This window comes from Stegostoma tigrinum, chromosome 4 (assembly GCF_030684315.1).
Source record: "Stegostoma tigrinum isolate sSteTig4 chromosome 4, sSteTig4.hap1, whole genome shotgun sequence".
NCBI lineage: Eukaryota > Metazoa > Chordata > Chondrichthyes > Orectolobiformes > Stegostomatidae > Stegostoma > Stegostoma tigrinum.
Window position 1 is genome coordinate 6,827,031 of NC_081357.1, and position 17,389 is coordinate 6,844,419.

At 45.8% G+C, this 17,389-nt stretch overlaps 1 protein-coding gene across 1 annotated transcript in view; it reads left to right on the forward strand.

The window, feature by feature from the left end:
* Positions 1-17,389, forward strand: part of LOC125452340 (dynein axonemal heavy chain 8-like) — a 1,165,100-nt gene that overhangs the window by 826,477 nt on the left and 321,234 nt on the right. Inside the window, exons 53-56 of the mRNA XM_059645122.1 lie at positions 803-937; positions 6,702-6,863; positions 9,886-10,132; positions 10,550-10,791. Of these exons, the coding sequence (XP_059501105.1) occupies positions 803-937; positions 6,702-6,863; positions 9,886-10,132; positions 10,550-10,791 (786 nt within the window). The remainder of the gene's footprint in view (positions 1-802; positions 938-6,701; positions 6,864-9,885; positions 10,133-10,549; positions 10,792-17,389) is intronic.

Below are 17,389 nucleotides of genomic sequence, written 5' to 3' on the forward strand. Positions count from 1 at the left end.
CCAAGATTACGCCAGTTTTGTCAACAGAGACGAGATGGTGCCAAAGAATGGCTACTTACATTTCAGTGGCAGCAGCATGGCGAAGAGGACTTGTGCCTGGCCACCAGGCCCATTGCCCATGACAACTTATTTACATCAAAAGCTTTTGGTTGCAGATTGATGTAGCTACCACCTACTTACCCATCATAACCTTAGTAGAAACTACAGATGATGAGCATTGTCATCTTCTATCTGAAAGGTGCTCAAAAACACGAGTCTACAGAAGAGATTTACAAGGCTGTTGCTAGGGATGAAGATTTTTAATTATAAGAAGAATTGGATAGACCTGAGATATTTTCTTTATGTAACATCAAAGAAGAGGTTAAAGAAAGGTGAAATTTGACTGTACAACATCCGTAAAGGCTAAGACATATTCAATTTGGAAAGGACTATACCACTTACCAGAGAGGCTATTAATCACAGTAGATTGAATATGTAGATTTATAGTTGATGGTACAATGAGGAGGTACATGGAGGAAAATCTCAGGAAGTTGGTGGGGTCCAGAACCTGTGACCTGAATGCATCGACAAAAACAGAAACCTCATGGCATTTAAATGGACATGGGCTAGAAGTGCTGTAAAAAATTGAGAGTTATTTTCCGACCAGTGCAGATGCAATGGGCTCCTTCTATGTTGTAAATTTTCTGTGTCTTCTGTTCTTTGTTGGTGAAGGTTTTTTTGATTGAAAATCTCCACTAAAGATCTTCATTTAGGGAACTGTTCAATCAATAATTTTATTGAGTGTTAATTTAATTATCAACAGGTTCATTATGACTTTGGCTTGAGAAACATTCTTTCTGTCTTGAGGACTTTGGGAGCTCAGAAGAGAGCAAGGCCGGAAGACAGCGAATCAACAATTGTCATGAGGGTACTGAGAGATATGAATCTGTCTAAACTGGTGAGTAAAAATGGAAAAGTATTTCTTTAATATGTTTTAAATATTGACACTATCTGATATTCAGCCAATAAATACTGCAGAAGATAGGGCAGACTGAATGTTGCGACAGACTATGTGACCCAATTCATTTGATGGGGAAAGTTATCATGATTAGAAATCTGCCTTTTGATTTTTTGATATTATGGTTGAAGATTCCCCTTTTTACCTTTCTACGTTAGAAGAATGACCTGCCTCTGTTGAAACAGCCAAGTCACAGAAAGACAAAGATACAATTTGTAGGTCAGCCTACAGGGTAGTTCAGACTTCAGAGCTTCCACCTTGCTCAAGCTTAAACATCAAAACCAGGCTAACTTTAAAACCTTCACATTGATCAATCATGATATAAGTATACATTCTCCTTTCATACAATGACTTCCAAAGTGACCATAAGCAAACCTGTTCTTTCCTTAAATGATCTCCCATTTGTGCATCAGTGACAGTATTGATAGAAGTGGCCAGTACCTAATCCTTGAGGAGATAATGCCAAACTTTCATATCGAGGACACCCTCGATTGTGCATTGCGGCAATAGTACAGTACTAAATAGGAAAGATTTCATATAAATGTAGAGCTCAAGTTTTAGCATCTATGAAGCACTGTAGGCCAGCAGCAACAGAATCATATTCAACCGTAATCTATAACCTTATGGCCTACCATGTCCCATTATCCCCAAGCCAAGGGATCAGCCATGGTTCAATGAAAAGTGCAGGGAGGCATCCCAGGGACAGGCATATAAAACGTAAGATATCGATCATGTGAAGAAACAACTCAGCACAGAGGATGATATTATGATTATTGGAGATCAATCACTTCAGGCCCAGGACTTCTTTGGAATATTCCTTAGGATAGTGTTCTGATCCCAGCCATCAGCAGCTGCTTAAAACTGTAAGACCATAAAAACCAAAAGAAAAGCAAATGCTATAAATCAGAGACAAAAGTAGAAATTGCTGGAAAAACTCAACAAGTCTGGCAGCATCAGTGAAGATAAATCAAAGTTAAGGTTTCGGGTCGTGTGATCCCTCCTCAGAACTGATGGTCGCTCAGAAAATGTCAGCTTATACTTAGAAGAAATGGTTGGGGAGGGGTGAGAGTAAATGATTGATGGGGATAGAGCCCAAAGAGAGAGAAGAGCAGTTGGACAGACAAAGGAATGTATAATGATCTGGCTGGGGGGGTGAATAACTGTTAATAGAGACTGTTAGTGGCTAACAGTGGTTGGTGAGTAAAAGCAGACTGTGATACCAAGGGCTGGTTGTGGGGTTTGGGGTAAGAACATGGGAGAGCTCAGGCCCTAAAAGTTATCAAACTCGATATTGAATCCAGAAGGCTGCAGGGTCCCCAGGCAGAAAATGAAGTGCTGTTCTTCTTGTACACCACGGTCCCTTTGTTCCTTAGTTCTCAGTAGGGACTTACCATTCTTTGTGTACATCCTTCTTTTATGCGACCTCCCAAAATGAATCTTCTTGCACTTATCAGGATTAAGTTCCATCTGCCGTTGCTTTGCTCAGTTCACCAACTGAGACCAGTTAGTACAGATCATTCTCTTCACTATCAACAAGACCTCAAATTTATGTGCCATCTGCAGTCTTACTAATTATACCTTCCACATTCACATCCATGTCCTTAATGTACATAACAAACAGCAAGGGCCCTAACACCAACATCTTCAATATACTGCTGGTCACATGCTTCCAAGCACAGAAACGTCTGTCCACCATCAGCTTTTCCCTCCTGTTTGTAAGTTAAGTTTTGGACCAGCTTTCCAGCAAATCCATGCTGACTATCCCTGATCAATCCCTACCTTTCCCAGTATTAATTTATTCATTCCCTCAGCAGTTTTCTTCCAATAATTTTCCAGTGACTGTCTTTAGACTAACTAGTCTGTAATTACCTGGCCTGTCCCTGCTGCCCTTTCTGAATAAAGGAACCACATTAACTTTCCTCTAGTCATCTTGCACCTCACCTTTGGCCAATAAAATATTAAATATCTCCACCACAGCGTCAGCAATCTTCCCCCATGCCTCCCATAACAGCCTGGGATAATTTTAATCAGGCCCAGGGGACATATGCAACTTTATGCCTGCTAAAGCATCTAAATCTCTTCCTTATTAGCCTTAACATGCTCGAGAACTTCACCATCCCAATTGACACCCCCAGCTCCAGCCACAATGTCATTCTCCTTTGTGAATAGAGGCGAAAAATATTCATTTAAGACCTCGCCTACATCCTGTAGCTCCATGTGCAGGCTGCTGCTTTGGTCTCTAACAGGTCCCACTCTTTCCCAGTTCTCTTGCTCTGAATGTACTTATAAAATGCCTTCAGTTTTTCCTTAAACCTGTCTGCCAAAGATTTACTGGCCCATCTTTGCCCTTCTAATTTATTTTTAAAGAACCTCCCTCCCCCGCCGACTCTACGATTCTCGATCGCCTCCCCTGTTTTTAACTTCTGACTTCCCTGTTTTTCTTGATCAAACTCTCAATATCCCTTGACATCCAGGGTTCCCTGGACTTGCTGTTCTTGCCCTTCATTCATTAAGGAACACATCGGCCCTGAATCTTCACTTTTCTACTTTTAAAAGACTGCCATTTTCCAAGTAATGTCTCACATTCTTTTATCAGAGATAGTACAAATTGCTGGTGCTGAAGTCGGAGGTAATACAGTGTGGAGCTGGAGGAGCACAGCAGTCCAGACAGCATCAGAGGAGCAGGGAAGTTGATGTTTCAGGTTAGGACCCTTCTTCAGGAATGGGGGAGGGGGAAGGGAGCTCCGAAACAAATAGAGAGCGGAAGAATGGGGCTAGAGAAGTTATGTGGGATGGTGATACGTGAGTGCAGGCAGAAAGTAGTTGGGATTGGCCAGTGAGGTGGTAGGAGCGGATAGGTGGGAGAGAAGGTGGGGTGGGTTGTGTCAGGTCAAGGAGACGGGGTGAGAGTGTGGTCATGGGATGAGGCCCAGGGTGGGGAGATTTTGAAACTGATAAAGTTCACATTTAAGACAATAAAATGTGAGGCTGGATGAACACAGCAGGCCCAGCAGCATCTCAGGAGCACAAAAGCTGACGTTTCGGGCCTGGACCCTTCATCAGAGAGGGGGATGGGGTGAGGGTTCTGGAATAAATAGGGAGACAGGGGGAGGCGGATCGAAGATGGAGAGAAAAGAAGATAGGTGGAGAGGAGAGTATAGGTGGGGAGGTAGGGAGGGGATAGGTCAGTCCAGGGAAGACGGACAGGTCAAGGAGGTGGGATGAGGTTAGTAGGTAGGAGATGGAGGTGCAGCTTGGGGTGGGAGGAAGGGATGGGTGAGAGGAAGAACAGGTTAGGGAGGCAGAGACAGGTTGGACTGGTTTTGGGATGCAGTGGGTGGAGGGGAAGAGCTGGGCTGGTTGTGTGGTGCAGTGGGGGGAGGGGACGAACTGGGCTGGTTTTGGGATGCGGTGGGGGAAGGGGAGATTTTGAAGTCCACATTGATACCATTGGGCTGCAGGGTTCCCAAGCGGAATATGAGTTGCTGTTCCTGCACCCTTCGGGTGGCATCATTGTGGCACTGCAGGAGGCCCATGATGGACATGTCATCGAAAGAATAGGAGGGGGAGTGGAAATGGTTCGCGACTGGGAGGTGCAGTTGTTTACTGCGAACCGAGCGGAGGTGTTCTGCAAAGCGATCCCCAAGCCTCCGCTTGGTTTCCCCAATGTAGAGGAAGCCACACCGGGTACAATGGATACAGTGTACCACATTGGCAGATGTGCAGTTGAACCTCTGCTTAATATGGAAAGTCATCTTGGGGCCTGGGATAGGGGTGAGGGAGGAGGTGTGGGGGCAAGTGTATGGGTTGGTGTATGGGTGGCTGGGTTGGAGCTGGGTGTGGGGATGGAGTTAATGACATCTCCAGCAACATTGCAGTGGGCGGGGTGACATCGTCCTTGATGTTGGCGGTGGGAGCGGCATTGGTGATGCAAGTGGCGGCATCGGCATTGTGAGCAGCAGCAGCGGAGCCATGGCTTGTGGCATCGGACGTGATGTGACTGGTGTCGGTGGATGTGACGAGATCGGTGGTGTCAGCAGGCAAGGCGATAGTGACCAAATGGTCACTGGCGCCAGACACATTGTGTGAGAGGTCCTGGGTAGGGTTGAGGACTTGGGGGTTGGAAGAAGCCTGTATTTGGTGGCAGGTACCAGTAAGTTTAGTGTCCTTACGGTTTTTGATGTCACATAGGATGGAGTAAAATCGTTGGTTGAGGTTGTAGATCTGCGAAGAATTAAAAACAGAAGAGGTCCTTCAAAGGTCTGGGAGAGGGAGGCTCTGTGTTGGGGTAGGCTTGATTGTAAAGCCAGAAGATGCCCACCTATCCACTTCTCCCACCTCACTGACCAATCCCCACCACTGTCTACCGGCACTCACCTTTCACCATCCCACTGCCTCACATTCTTTTCTGTTAGTTTGACTGCAATGTCCCTACAATGCAAAGTTATGGCATTCCCGGGGATATTGCTCTTTCTGTCCTGATGGCTGTTGATTGGAATCCTTCCAGTTGTGGTCCATTGAATCATTTGAACAATGATAGCCTCCATTTTAGTCCAGCACAGTTCATATTGAAGTTCACTTTCAAAAAAATGCATCGACAAATTTTGGGCCAAAGGGCCTGTTGCCACACTGTAAACCCCTATGACTCCATATAGCGTTTTAACAGAATCACAGATAACAATCAAGACAGTTTAGGATTTCTCTCCAAGTCATGCAGACATGATAAAAACAAAGTAAGATGAATGCACCCAAGATTCCATAGTTTTCCCAGATGGCAGAGGCCTGAGTGCCCAGTAAAGTCATGTCTACACTTCACTTTTAAAACAGGAATTGTGTTCCATTTGGAGCATTCGGAAAATCATTTTGCTTTTGAAAGTGGACATTGAAATGTTGCAAATTAATTATTCAACCAGGTCTGCAAATTCAATTGCCCACAATATCTTGAAAAGGCAAAAAGGCACATTTCAAAGGTATTTTCTGACCTAAAAAGGTTATTTTGAAGCTGAGATAATACTTGTTTCAAACCACAAGTTCAATGTCTGCAAACGATAATGGCTAATTCACTGAAGCATAACACTGTTTTGGCAAAGGTGATTTTGAGAATGCAAATGGTATGGCAGCCATGTTGGTCACCTTTTAATTTTTAACTGCCATCTGTACAGAGGTACAGCTACTGCATAACAGATAATCACATTTCTGACCTTAAACCTGGAGAGTGCAACATCATTAGTTCTCGAAGCCTCTTCCTTTTCAAGTTCATTGCTACAGAAAACCAAATCCTAGAAACAAACCTACAAATAACTAACTTCATAATCTGCAGAAAGCCTATGCAAATCATGCAACATCTCAGATTGTTCACAGATTCAGGGATGAAAGAAATTACACTCCTGCCAGAGTTTCAGTTCTTTTTCATTCTTGCCCATAACTCTCTCAACCTCTGTCGGTGGGCCATACGGACATTTGGAAAAAATTGGGTATATTTTGGCCTGATATCATTGTTTTGATACAATTGTTCTGCCAGATTTCACATTTTCTGATAATTCAAATGAGGTCACTTTATCAGTCAGTAATTTAACAAACTGCTGGGTGAAAGTCCTTTTGTGCTGTTGTTCTGATGGAGCCAACAGGGCCACCAGAGTTTCTCAAACCAAATGTTTTGCAGTGAGAATAGACAAGTTATAATGAATTTGAATTTCATTAACAGGTGGATGAAGATGAGCCCCTTTTCCTCAGTCTGATCAGTGATCTGTTCCCGGGTATACAGTTAGATAGTAGTACCTACGTGGAACTGCAGGCTGCTGTAGCCAATCAGGTGGAAATTGCAGGATTAGTTAATCACCCACCCTGGAATCTCAAACTGGTTCAGGTAAATGTACTGAATTATTAGAACATTCACTTACAGTACATGGCATTTATCTTTAATATTGTTTCAATTGGTGAGGTGATGGTGAAATGGTATAAAATCAAAAAACAAGTAATCATCTGATTCAGGTAATGTTCTAGGGATCTGGATCTGAATCCACCGTGGCAGATCGTAAATTTGTACAGAAGTCTACAATTAAGAGTCAAATGGTGATCCATTGTTGATTGTTGTAAACACCCATCTCATACACAATTGCCCTTTAAGGAAGGAAACTGGTGACTTGACCTGGGTCTGGCCTACATGTGACTCCAAACGCACAAATGCAGTTGATTCTTAAATGGGTTCAGTCAGCAGAAAGTCTCAAAAAAGGAAATGCATCCTGACTGACTCCCTTGCATCGAACAAGACACTTGAGACTATGAAGGGAAATATAGGCCTCCAAATGTCCCCAGAATCACAGAAACCTTGTCTGCAGCCAATTTTATTCATTCTACATAGTATCAAGAAACAGCTGAAGGCAGTGTATACAATGAAGACTATGGAGTTTGGCAACATTTTGGCAATAGTGCTGAAGACTTGTGTTCCAGAACTTGCCACACACCTAGCCAAGCTGTTCCAGTATAGTCACGACATTGGCATCTCCCCAAAAATGTGGAAGATTGCCCAGGTATGTCCTGTACACAAATAGCAGGACAAATTCAATCCCACCAATTACCAGTCTCTGTCATGAATTGGAAAGGTTTAGAGGGATATAGACCAAACACAGAAAGGTGAGACTAGATTAATCTGGGAGACTTGATCAGCGTGGATGAGTTGGATAGAAGTATCTGTTTCTTTGCTGTAAGACTTTATTACTCATCAGTAAAGTTATGTAAGTTATTGACTTACAAGTGCTATCAAGCAGCACCAGCTTAGCAACAGCTTGCTCACTGACTTACTTAGTTTGGGTTCCGCGAGGGCCATTCAGATCTTGACCTCATTTCAACTGCATTTCAAACATGGACAGAAGAGATAAATTTCAAGGGTGAAGTGAGAGTGACAGCCTTGATATCAAGAGAGGATTCAACTAACAGCATCATCAAGGAGCCTTTGTAGAACTGGAATTAATGGGAACCAGGGGAAAGTTCTGCTGTTTGGAGCCAAATCTGGTACGTATGAAGATGGTTGTGGTGGTTCAAGGTCAGTCGTCTCAGCTCCAGGACATCTCTGCAGGCATCCTTCAGGGTAGAGTCCAAGGTCCAACTATCTTTAGTTGCTTCGTCAGTGACCTGCCCGCAATCATAAATTCAGAGATGAACATGTTCTCTGATACTTGCACAGTGTTCAGCACCATCAGATACATAGAACAATACAGTGCAGCACAGACCCTTCAGCCCTCGATGTTGCGCCGACCTGTGAACTAATCTAAGCCCATCCCCCTACACTATCCCATCATCATCCATCTGCTTATCCAAGGACTGCCCCTAATGGGGCTGAGTTAACTACATTGGCAGGCAGGGCATTCTACGCCCTTACCACTCTCTGAGTAAAGAACCTGCCTCTGACATCTGTCTTAAATCTATCACCCCTCAGTTTGTAGCTAAGCACCCTCGTACAAGCTGATGTCATCATCTTCGGATAAAGACTCTCACTGCCCACCCTATCTAATCCTCTGATCATCTTGTATGTCTCTATTAAATGCCCTCTTAGCCTCCTTCTCTCCAATGACAACAGACCCAAGTCCCTCAGCCTTTCTTCATAAGGCCTTCACTCCAGAACAGGCAACATCCTGGTAAATCTTCTCTGCATCTTTTCCAATGCTTCCACATCCTTCCTGTAATGGGCGACCAGAACTGCACGCAATATTCCAAGTGAGAATATTGGATACTGGAACTGTCCGTGCCAAAATGCAGCAGCATTAGGCAATATTCAGAATGGACTGAACTGTCATATGACAAGTAACATTTCTGTCATGTAATTGCCAGGGAAGGACCATTTCCAGTAAGAAACTCTTCAATGACATGACCATTTTTGAATCACCCCACTAATCAGCATCCTGGGGATTACCATGAACCAGAAACTGAACTGGACCAGCCATACCATAGTGTGGCTACCAGAGCAGGTCAGATGCTAGGAACCTTGCAAGGAGTAAGCCATGTCCTGACTCCAAAGGTTTCTCCACATCTACATGGCACAAGCCAGGAGTGTGATGGAATACTCCCCATTTGCCTGGAAGGGTGCAGGCCCAATAACACTCAAGAAGTTTGACACGATCCAGAACAAAGCAAGACTACTGCCATTTAGAAGGATAATAGCAGCAGATACATGGAAACAACATCACCCACAAGTCCCCTTCCAAGCCACTCAGTAACCAGACCTGGAAACATATTGCTGTTCCTTCAGTGTTGCTGGGTAAAATTCGTGGAATTCCCCTCCTAATGTAGGTGACCAAATGGACTTCAATGGTTCAGGAAAGCAGTTCTCAACACCTTCTTAAGGGCAGTTAGGGATGGGTAATAAATGTTGGCCCAACCAGCAATGCCCACATACCATGAATAAATTTTGAAAGAAGCTGCTTTAGAGACACCATTCTTTTTATTTGATGGAACAATCACTTTGCATAATTCATATCTCAGCAGTAAAAAAAGTTCCACATTTTTTGACTCTAGCTTCCAGCATTTGCAGGAGTTTCTGTTTCCATTCCCCTATCTTCAAATTTAATAAAGAATTTATTGGGAGGTCATTTAACTGCCATTAAATCCTAAAGTCTCCACTGTATCATTTAATTTATCCTTAAATAATTTGTATATTTATCACTTATTTTAAAATGTCCATTTCAAACGTTGATCATTGCCCTGATAGCAATGCCAATCTCAGTTTAATTCTGTTTGAGGAAAATTTCTGAATTGAATCATTCCATTACCAAAACTATCTTAAATATTTGTATCAGGTTATCTTCCAAAGGCCTTCTCAGAATGAAAAGCACTTTCCTCCAGTCGTTCCAGAATGGTTTCTTGTAATTTTATTTTCTTTTATATCCATGTAGCTATACGAAACCGCCAGAGTTCGTCATGGGCTGATGACATTGGGTCCTAGTGGCTCTGGGAAGACTTGTGTAATTCGTACTCTTATGCATTCACTGACTGAATGTGGAGCTCCTCATCGGGAAATGCGCATGAATCCTAAGGCTATCACTGCTCCACAGATGTTTGGACGACTGGATCCTGCAACTAATGACTGGACTGATGGAATCTTCTCAACACTTTGGAGGAAATCTATCAAGTCAAAAAAAGGTACCTTTGACTCGCTGTGTCCCAGCAGCCAGTCTGACCGGCCCTCCTCTGCCCCAACAGCATCTCCCGCCAGCCTCACTGTGTCCCAGCAGCCTCTCCCGCTGGCCTCACTGTGTACAGCCTTTGCCTCCCGCCTCACTCTGTCTAAGCTGCCTCTCTCAGCAGCCTCGCTGTGTCCTGGCTGTATGTTACCTGCCTTTAACCTATCGTGGTGGCAAGACCAGACAGAGCCTGCGCTCAGTGCTTTGCTGCAACCCCAGAGCTTAAATGTGATCCCACTCACAAACACACATCAGATAAATACCCCACAGATAGCTCACCCTTAATCAATGATTTACGGTGCAAATCAATAACATCAGGCCAAACTAGACGCTTGTTAATATCTTTGTGTCTTGTCTTGCATTACTTGTTCTGTAGGTGAGAATATCTGGATAATCCTGGATGGCCCAGTGGATGCTATCTGGATAGAAAATTTAAATTCTGTACTCGATGACAACAAGACTTTAACTTTGGCTAATGGTGACCGGATTCCCATGGCTCCTTCCTGCAAACTGCTGTTTGAAGTACACAACATTGAGAATGCATCTCCAGCCACAGTGTCCAGAATGGGGATGGTCTACATTAGCTCTTCTGCTCTTAATTGGAAACCAATTTTAAAGGTAACAACTTTAACACTTTGTTCAAACATGCTGTCAATAGTCAACAAGGATTGATGAGCTTATGGGAAAGTGTACTGTTATAAATAAGCTGAAACAATTTCTGTAAAGAAAGAAAGAGCGGGGAAAATTGATGAGATAACAAAGTGTGAAGCTGGATGAACACAGCAGGCCAAGCAACATCTTAGGAGCACAAAAGCTGACGTCTCGGGCCTAGACCCTTCAACAGAAAAGGGGGATGGGGAGAGGGTTCTGGAATAAATAGGAAGAGAGGGGGAGGCAGACCGAAGTTGGGTAGAGGAGAGTATAGATGGGGAGGCAGGGAGGGGATAGGTCAGTCCGGGGATGACGGACAGGTCAAGGAGGCAGGATGAGGTTAGTAGGTGGAACAGACCCTCTTCCGCATCTACACTGGGCCCAAACCCCACCTCTTCCTTCGTTACATTGATGACTGTATCGGCACCGCCTTGTGCTCCCAAGAGGAGCTCGAACAGTTCATCCTCTTCACCAACACCTTCCACCCCAACCTCAAGTTCACCTGGGCCATCTCCAACACATCCCTCACCTTCCTTTATCTCTCTGTCTCCATCTCAGGCAACCAGCTGGAAACTGATGTCTATTTCAAGCCCACACACTCCCACAGCCACCTAGAATACACCTTCTCCCACCCATCCTCCTGCAAAAATTCCATCCCCTGTCCCCAATTCCTTTGCCTCCGCCACATCTGCTCCCAGGATGAGGCATTCCACTCCCGCACATCCCAGATGTCCGCGTTCTTCAAGGGCCGCAACTTACCCCCCGCAGCAGTCAAGAACGCCCTCGACTGTGTCTCCCACATTTCCCACAACACATCCCTCAGACCCCGCCCCCATAATAACCGACCAAACAGAATCCCCCTAGTCCTCACATACCACCCCACCAACCTCCAGTTACAACGCATCATCCTCCGACACTTCCGTCATCTACAATCCGACCCCACCACCCAAGAAATTTTTTAGGCCCCACCCTTGCCTGCCTTCTGGAGAAATCACTCTTTCCGTGACTCCCTTGTCCGCTCCACACTCACCTCCAACCCCACCACACCCGGCACCTTCCCCTGCAACCGTAGGAAGTGCTACACTTGCCCCCACACCTCCTCCCTCACCCCCATCCCAGGCCCCAACAAGACTTTCCACATCAAGCAGATGTTCACCTGCACATCTGCCAATGTGGTATACTGCATCCGCTGTACCCAGTGTGGCTTCATCTCCATCGGGGAAACCAAGCGGAGGCTTGGGGACAGCTTTGCAAAGCTCATACGTGAGGAATAAGAGAATGTTCAGGGAGAAGTAAGGGCCGATCAGGGATAGCATAGGGAACTTGTGCGTGAAGTCTAAGCACATAGGGGAAGCCCTAAATGAGTTTTTTGCTTCGGTTTTCACTAAGTAAAGGGACCTTGTTGCGAATGAGAACTTTGAGGAGCAGGAAAACAGGCTTGAACAGATCGAGATTGAGGAAGTTGATGTGCTGGAAATTTTGGCAAACATTAAGATTGATAAGTCCCCAGGGCCAGACCAGATTTATCCTAGGTTACTCCGGGAAGCGAGAAAGGAGTTTACTAAGCCGCTTGTGAAGATCTTTGCTTCCTCACTAACCACGGGAGTCATACTGGAAGATTGGAGGGAGGCAAATGTTGTTCCTCTTTTCAAGAAAGGGAATAAGGAAATCCCTGGAAATTACAGACCAGTCTGTCTTACGTCTGTTGTCAGAAAGGTTTTGGAAGGAATTCTAAGGGATAGGATTTATGACTATTTGGAACAGCATAGCGTGATTAAAGGGAGTCAGCATGACTTTGTGAGGGGCAGGTCATGCCTTACAAATCTTATTGAGTTCTTTGAGGAAGTCACGAGACAGGGTGACGAGTATCGAGCAGTGGATGTGGTGTACATGGACTTCAGCAAGGCATTTGATAAGGTTCCCCACAGCAGGGTCATTCATAAAGTCAGGAGGTATGGGATACAGGGTGATTTGGCTGTCTGGATTCAGAATTGGTAAGCTGACAGGAGGCAGAGAGTGGTTGTAGATAGTAAGCATTCTGCCTGGTGGTCAGTGCTGAGTGGTGTCCCACAGGGCTCTGTTCTTGGGCCTCTGCTCTTTGTAGTTTTTATAAATGACTTGGATAAGGAGGTTGAGGGGTGGGTTAGTATGTTTGCGGATGACACAAAGGTTGGAGGTGCCATTGATAGTATCAAGGGCTATTGCAGGCTTCAGTGAGACATTGACAGAATGCAGAGATGGGCTGAGACATGGCAGATGGAGTTCAACCTGGATAAATGCGAAGTGATGCATTTTGGAAGGTCGAACTTAAATGCTGAATATAGGATTAAAGGCAGGATTCTCGGCAGTGTGGAGGAACAATGGGATCTTGGTGTTCAAGTGAATAGCTCCCTCAAAGTTGCCACCCAGGTAGATAAGGTTGTTGAGAAAGCATATGGTGTTTTAGCTTTCATTAACAGGGGGATCGAGTTTAAGAGCCGCGAGGTTATGCTGCAGCTCTACAAAACCCTGGTGAGACCACACTTGGAATATTGTGTCCAGTTCTGGTTGCCCTATTATAGGAAAGATGTGGAGGCTTTGGAGAGGGCGCAAAGGAGGTTTATCAGGATGCTGCCTGGACTGGTGGGCTTGTCTTATGAGGAGAGGTTGACTGAGCTCGGACTTTTCTCTCTGGAGAGAAGGAGGAAGAGAGGTGACCTGATTGAGGTGTACAAGGTAATGAGAGGCATGGATAGAGTCGATAGCCAGAGACTTTTCCCCAGGGCAGGATTGACTGCCACGAGGGGTCATAGTTTAAAGGTGTTAGGAGGAAGGTATAGAGGAGACATCAGAGGGAGATTCTTCACCCAGAGAGTTGTGAGCGCATGGAATACTTTGCCAGTGGAAGTCGTGGAAGCAGAGTCGTTAGTGACATTTAAGCGATTGCTGAACATGGACAGCAGTGAATTGAGGGGAATGTAGGTTAGGTTATTTCATTTTTGGATTAGGATTATTCCACGGCACAACATCATGGGCCGAAGGGCCTGTACTGTGCTGTACTTTTCTACTTTTCTATGTTCTGTGTTCTATGTTCTAATACCTCCACTCGGTTCGCAATATACAACTTCACCTCCCAGTCGCGAAACATTTTAACTCCCCCTCCCGTTCCCTTAGATGACATGTCCGTCCTGGGCCTCCTGCAGTGCCATAATGATGCCACCTGAAGGTTGCAGGAACAGGAACTCATATTCCGCTTGGGAACCCTGCAGCCCAATGGTATCAATGTGGACTTCACAAGCTTCAAAATCTCCCCTCCCCCCACTGCTTCCCAAAACCAGCCCAGCTCATCCCCTCCCCCACTGCATCCCTAAACCAGCCCAGCTTGCCCCCGCCTCCCTAACATGTTCTTCCTCTCACCTATCCCCTACTCCCACCTCAAGCCGCACCTCCATTTCCCACCTATTAACCTCGTCCCGCCTCCTTGACCTGTCCGTCCTCCCCGGACCGACCTATCTCCTCCCTACCTCCCCACCTAGAACAAAGAACAAAGAAACCAACAGCACAGGAACAGGCCCTTCGGCCCTCCAAGCCTGTGCCGATCAAGATCCTCTGTCTAACCTGTCATCTATTTTCTAATGGTCTGTGTCCATTTGCTCCCTGCCCATCCATGTACCTGTCCAAATATATCTTAAAAGACACCAACGTCTACCACATCCACCGGCAACGCGTTCCAGGCACCCACCACCCTCTGTGTAAAGAACTTCCCACGCATATCTCCCTTAAACTCTCCTCCTCTCCCTTTGAACTCATGACCCCTAGTAACTGAGCCCCCCACTCTGGGGAAAAAGCTTCTTGCTATCCACCCTGTCCATATCCCGCATGATTTTGTTGACCTCAATCAGGTCCCCCCTCAATCTCTAATGAAAATAATCCTAATCTACTCAACCTCTCTTCATAGCTAGCACCCTCCATACCAGGCAACATCCTGGTGAACCTCCTCTGCACCCTCTCCAAAGCATCCACATCCTTTTGGTAATGTGGCGACCAGAACTGCACCAGTACTCCAAATGTGGCCGAACCAAAGTCCTATACAACTGCAACATGACCTGCCAACTCGTCTCCAATATCTGCAGTTCCCATTATCTCTGGGGAAAATTGATGGTCCCTGTTGTAAAATCTGCCACAGATACAAGTACTAAACAAATGGGTCCGAGGGATCAAGCTTGGGTATGTGCAACATATCAAGGAAAGGAGTTGAAGCCAGAAAGTAAAACATCGATATGGAAGATCAGAGACTGGCAGAAAGGGACACGGGGAAAAAATTGTGATCAGAGATAATGGGAACTGCAGATGCTGGAGAATCCAAGATAACAAAGTGTGGGGCCGGATGATCGCAGCAGGCCAAGCAGCTTCTTAGGAGCACAAAAGTTTACGTTTCGGGCCTTGACCCTTCATCAGAAAAGAGCGACGGGGAGAGGATTCTGAAATAAATAGGGAGAGTCGGGGAGACAGACTGAAGATGGATAGAGGAGAAGATAGGTGGAGAGGAGAGCATAGGTGGGGAGGTACGGAGGGGATAGGTCAGTCCGGGGAGGACGAACAGGTCAAGGGGGCGGGATGAGTTTAGTAGGTAGGAAATGGAGGTGCGGATTGAGGTGGGAGGAGGGGATAGGTGAGAGGAAGAACAGGTTAGGCAGCTGGGAGACGAGCTGAGATGGCTCACCTCCTACAACCACAACCATCTTCCTATGTGTCTGGTATGACTTCAACCTTTGGACGGTTTTCCTCCAACACCCATTGATTCCAGTTTTTCTCGGGCTCCTTGATGCCACACTTGGTCAAATCCAGCCTTGGTGTTAAGGGTTGTCACTCTCACCTCACTTCTGAAATTCAGCTCTACTGTCCATGTTTGAGCCAAGGCTATAATGAGTTCAGTGGCCCTGGTGGAACCCCAACTGGGCATCACTGAGCAGGTTATTTCTGAGCAGGTGCTGCTTGAAAACGCTGTTGATGCCACCTTCCATCACTTTACTGATGATCGAGAATCAACTGATGGGGCAGTAATTGGCCAGGTTGAATTTGTCCTGCTTTTTACAGGACATACTTGGGCAATTTTCCACAACATCCGATAGCTTCCAATGTTATAACTGTACTGGAACAGCTTGGCTAGGGGGAGCGGCAAGTTCTGGAGCACAAGTCTTCAGTACTATTGCCGGAATGCTGTTAGGGCCCGTAGCTTTTGCTGTATCCAGTGCCTCTGACCATTTCTTGATATCACGCGGAGTGAATTGATTTGGCTGAAGACTGGCATCTGTGATGCAGGGGACCACTGGTGGAGGCTGAGATGGATCATCCACTGAGCACTTCTGGCTGAAGATTGCTGTGAATGCTTCAGCCTTATCTTTTGCATTGATGTGCTGATCTCATCCATCATTGAGGATGGGAATATTTGTGGAGCCTTCTCCAACAGTAAATTGTTTAATTGTCCACCACCATTCATGACTGGATGTGGCAGGACTGCAGAGCTTAGATCTGATCCGTTGGTTGTGGGATTGCTTAGCTCTGTCTATCACTTGCTGCTTTCATTGTTTGACGTGCAAAAAGTCCTGTTTTGTGGCTTCACCAGATTGATACCTAACCTTCAGGTCTGTGTCGTGCTGCTCCTGGCATGTCTTCCTGCATTCTCCATCAATCTAGGATTGATCCCCTGGCTTGATGGTAATGGTTGAATGGAGGATATTCCAGCCCATGAGGTTACAGTTTGTGCTGGAGTACAATCTAGCTGCTGTTGATGGCCCACAGCGCCTCGTGGATGCCCCATCTTGAGTTACTAGGTCTATGCAACCTCTGTCCAATTTAGCACAGTGATAGTGCCACACAACACAATGGAGGTTGTTTTCAATGTGAAGGTGGGACTTAGACTGCACAAGGACTGTGTGATGGTCACTCTTACCGAAACTGTCAATGACAGATGCAACTGCAGCTGGCAAATTAGTAAGGATGATGTCAAGTATGTTTTTTCCCTATTGTTGTTCCCTCACCACCTGCCACTTACGCAGTTTAGCAGCTACATCCTTTAGGACCCGATCAGTAGTACTGTTGCCGAGCCACTGTTGGTGATGAACATTGGAATCCCCCACCCAGAGTAGATTTTGTGCCCTTGCCATTCTCAGTCCTTTCTCCAAGTGTCATTCAATGTGGAGGAGTATTGATTCATCAGCTGAGGGAGGACGGTATGTGGTAATCAGCAGGAGGTTTCCTTGCCAGATGTAATGTGAAACCACGAGACTTCATGGGGTCCAGAGTCAATGTTGAGGACTCCCAGAGCTACTCCCTCCTGACTGTGCCTACACCACTGTGCCTCTCCCTCTGCTGGGGTGGTCCTGCCAGTGGGACAGGACATATCCAGGGATGGTGATGGTGGTGTCTGGGACATTGTCTGTAAAGTATGATCCTGTCAGTATGACTGTCAGGCTGTGAGACAGCTCTCCCAACCTTGGCACTGTCTATCAGATGTCAGTGAGGAGGACTTTGCAGGGTCAACAGCGCTATTTCTGCCATAGTCTTTTCCGGTGCTTAGGTTTAT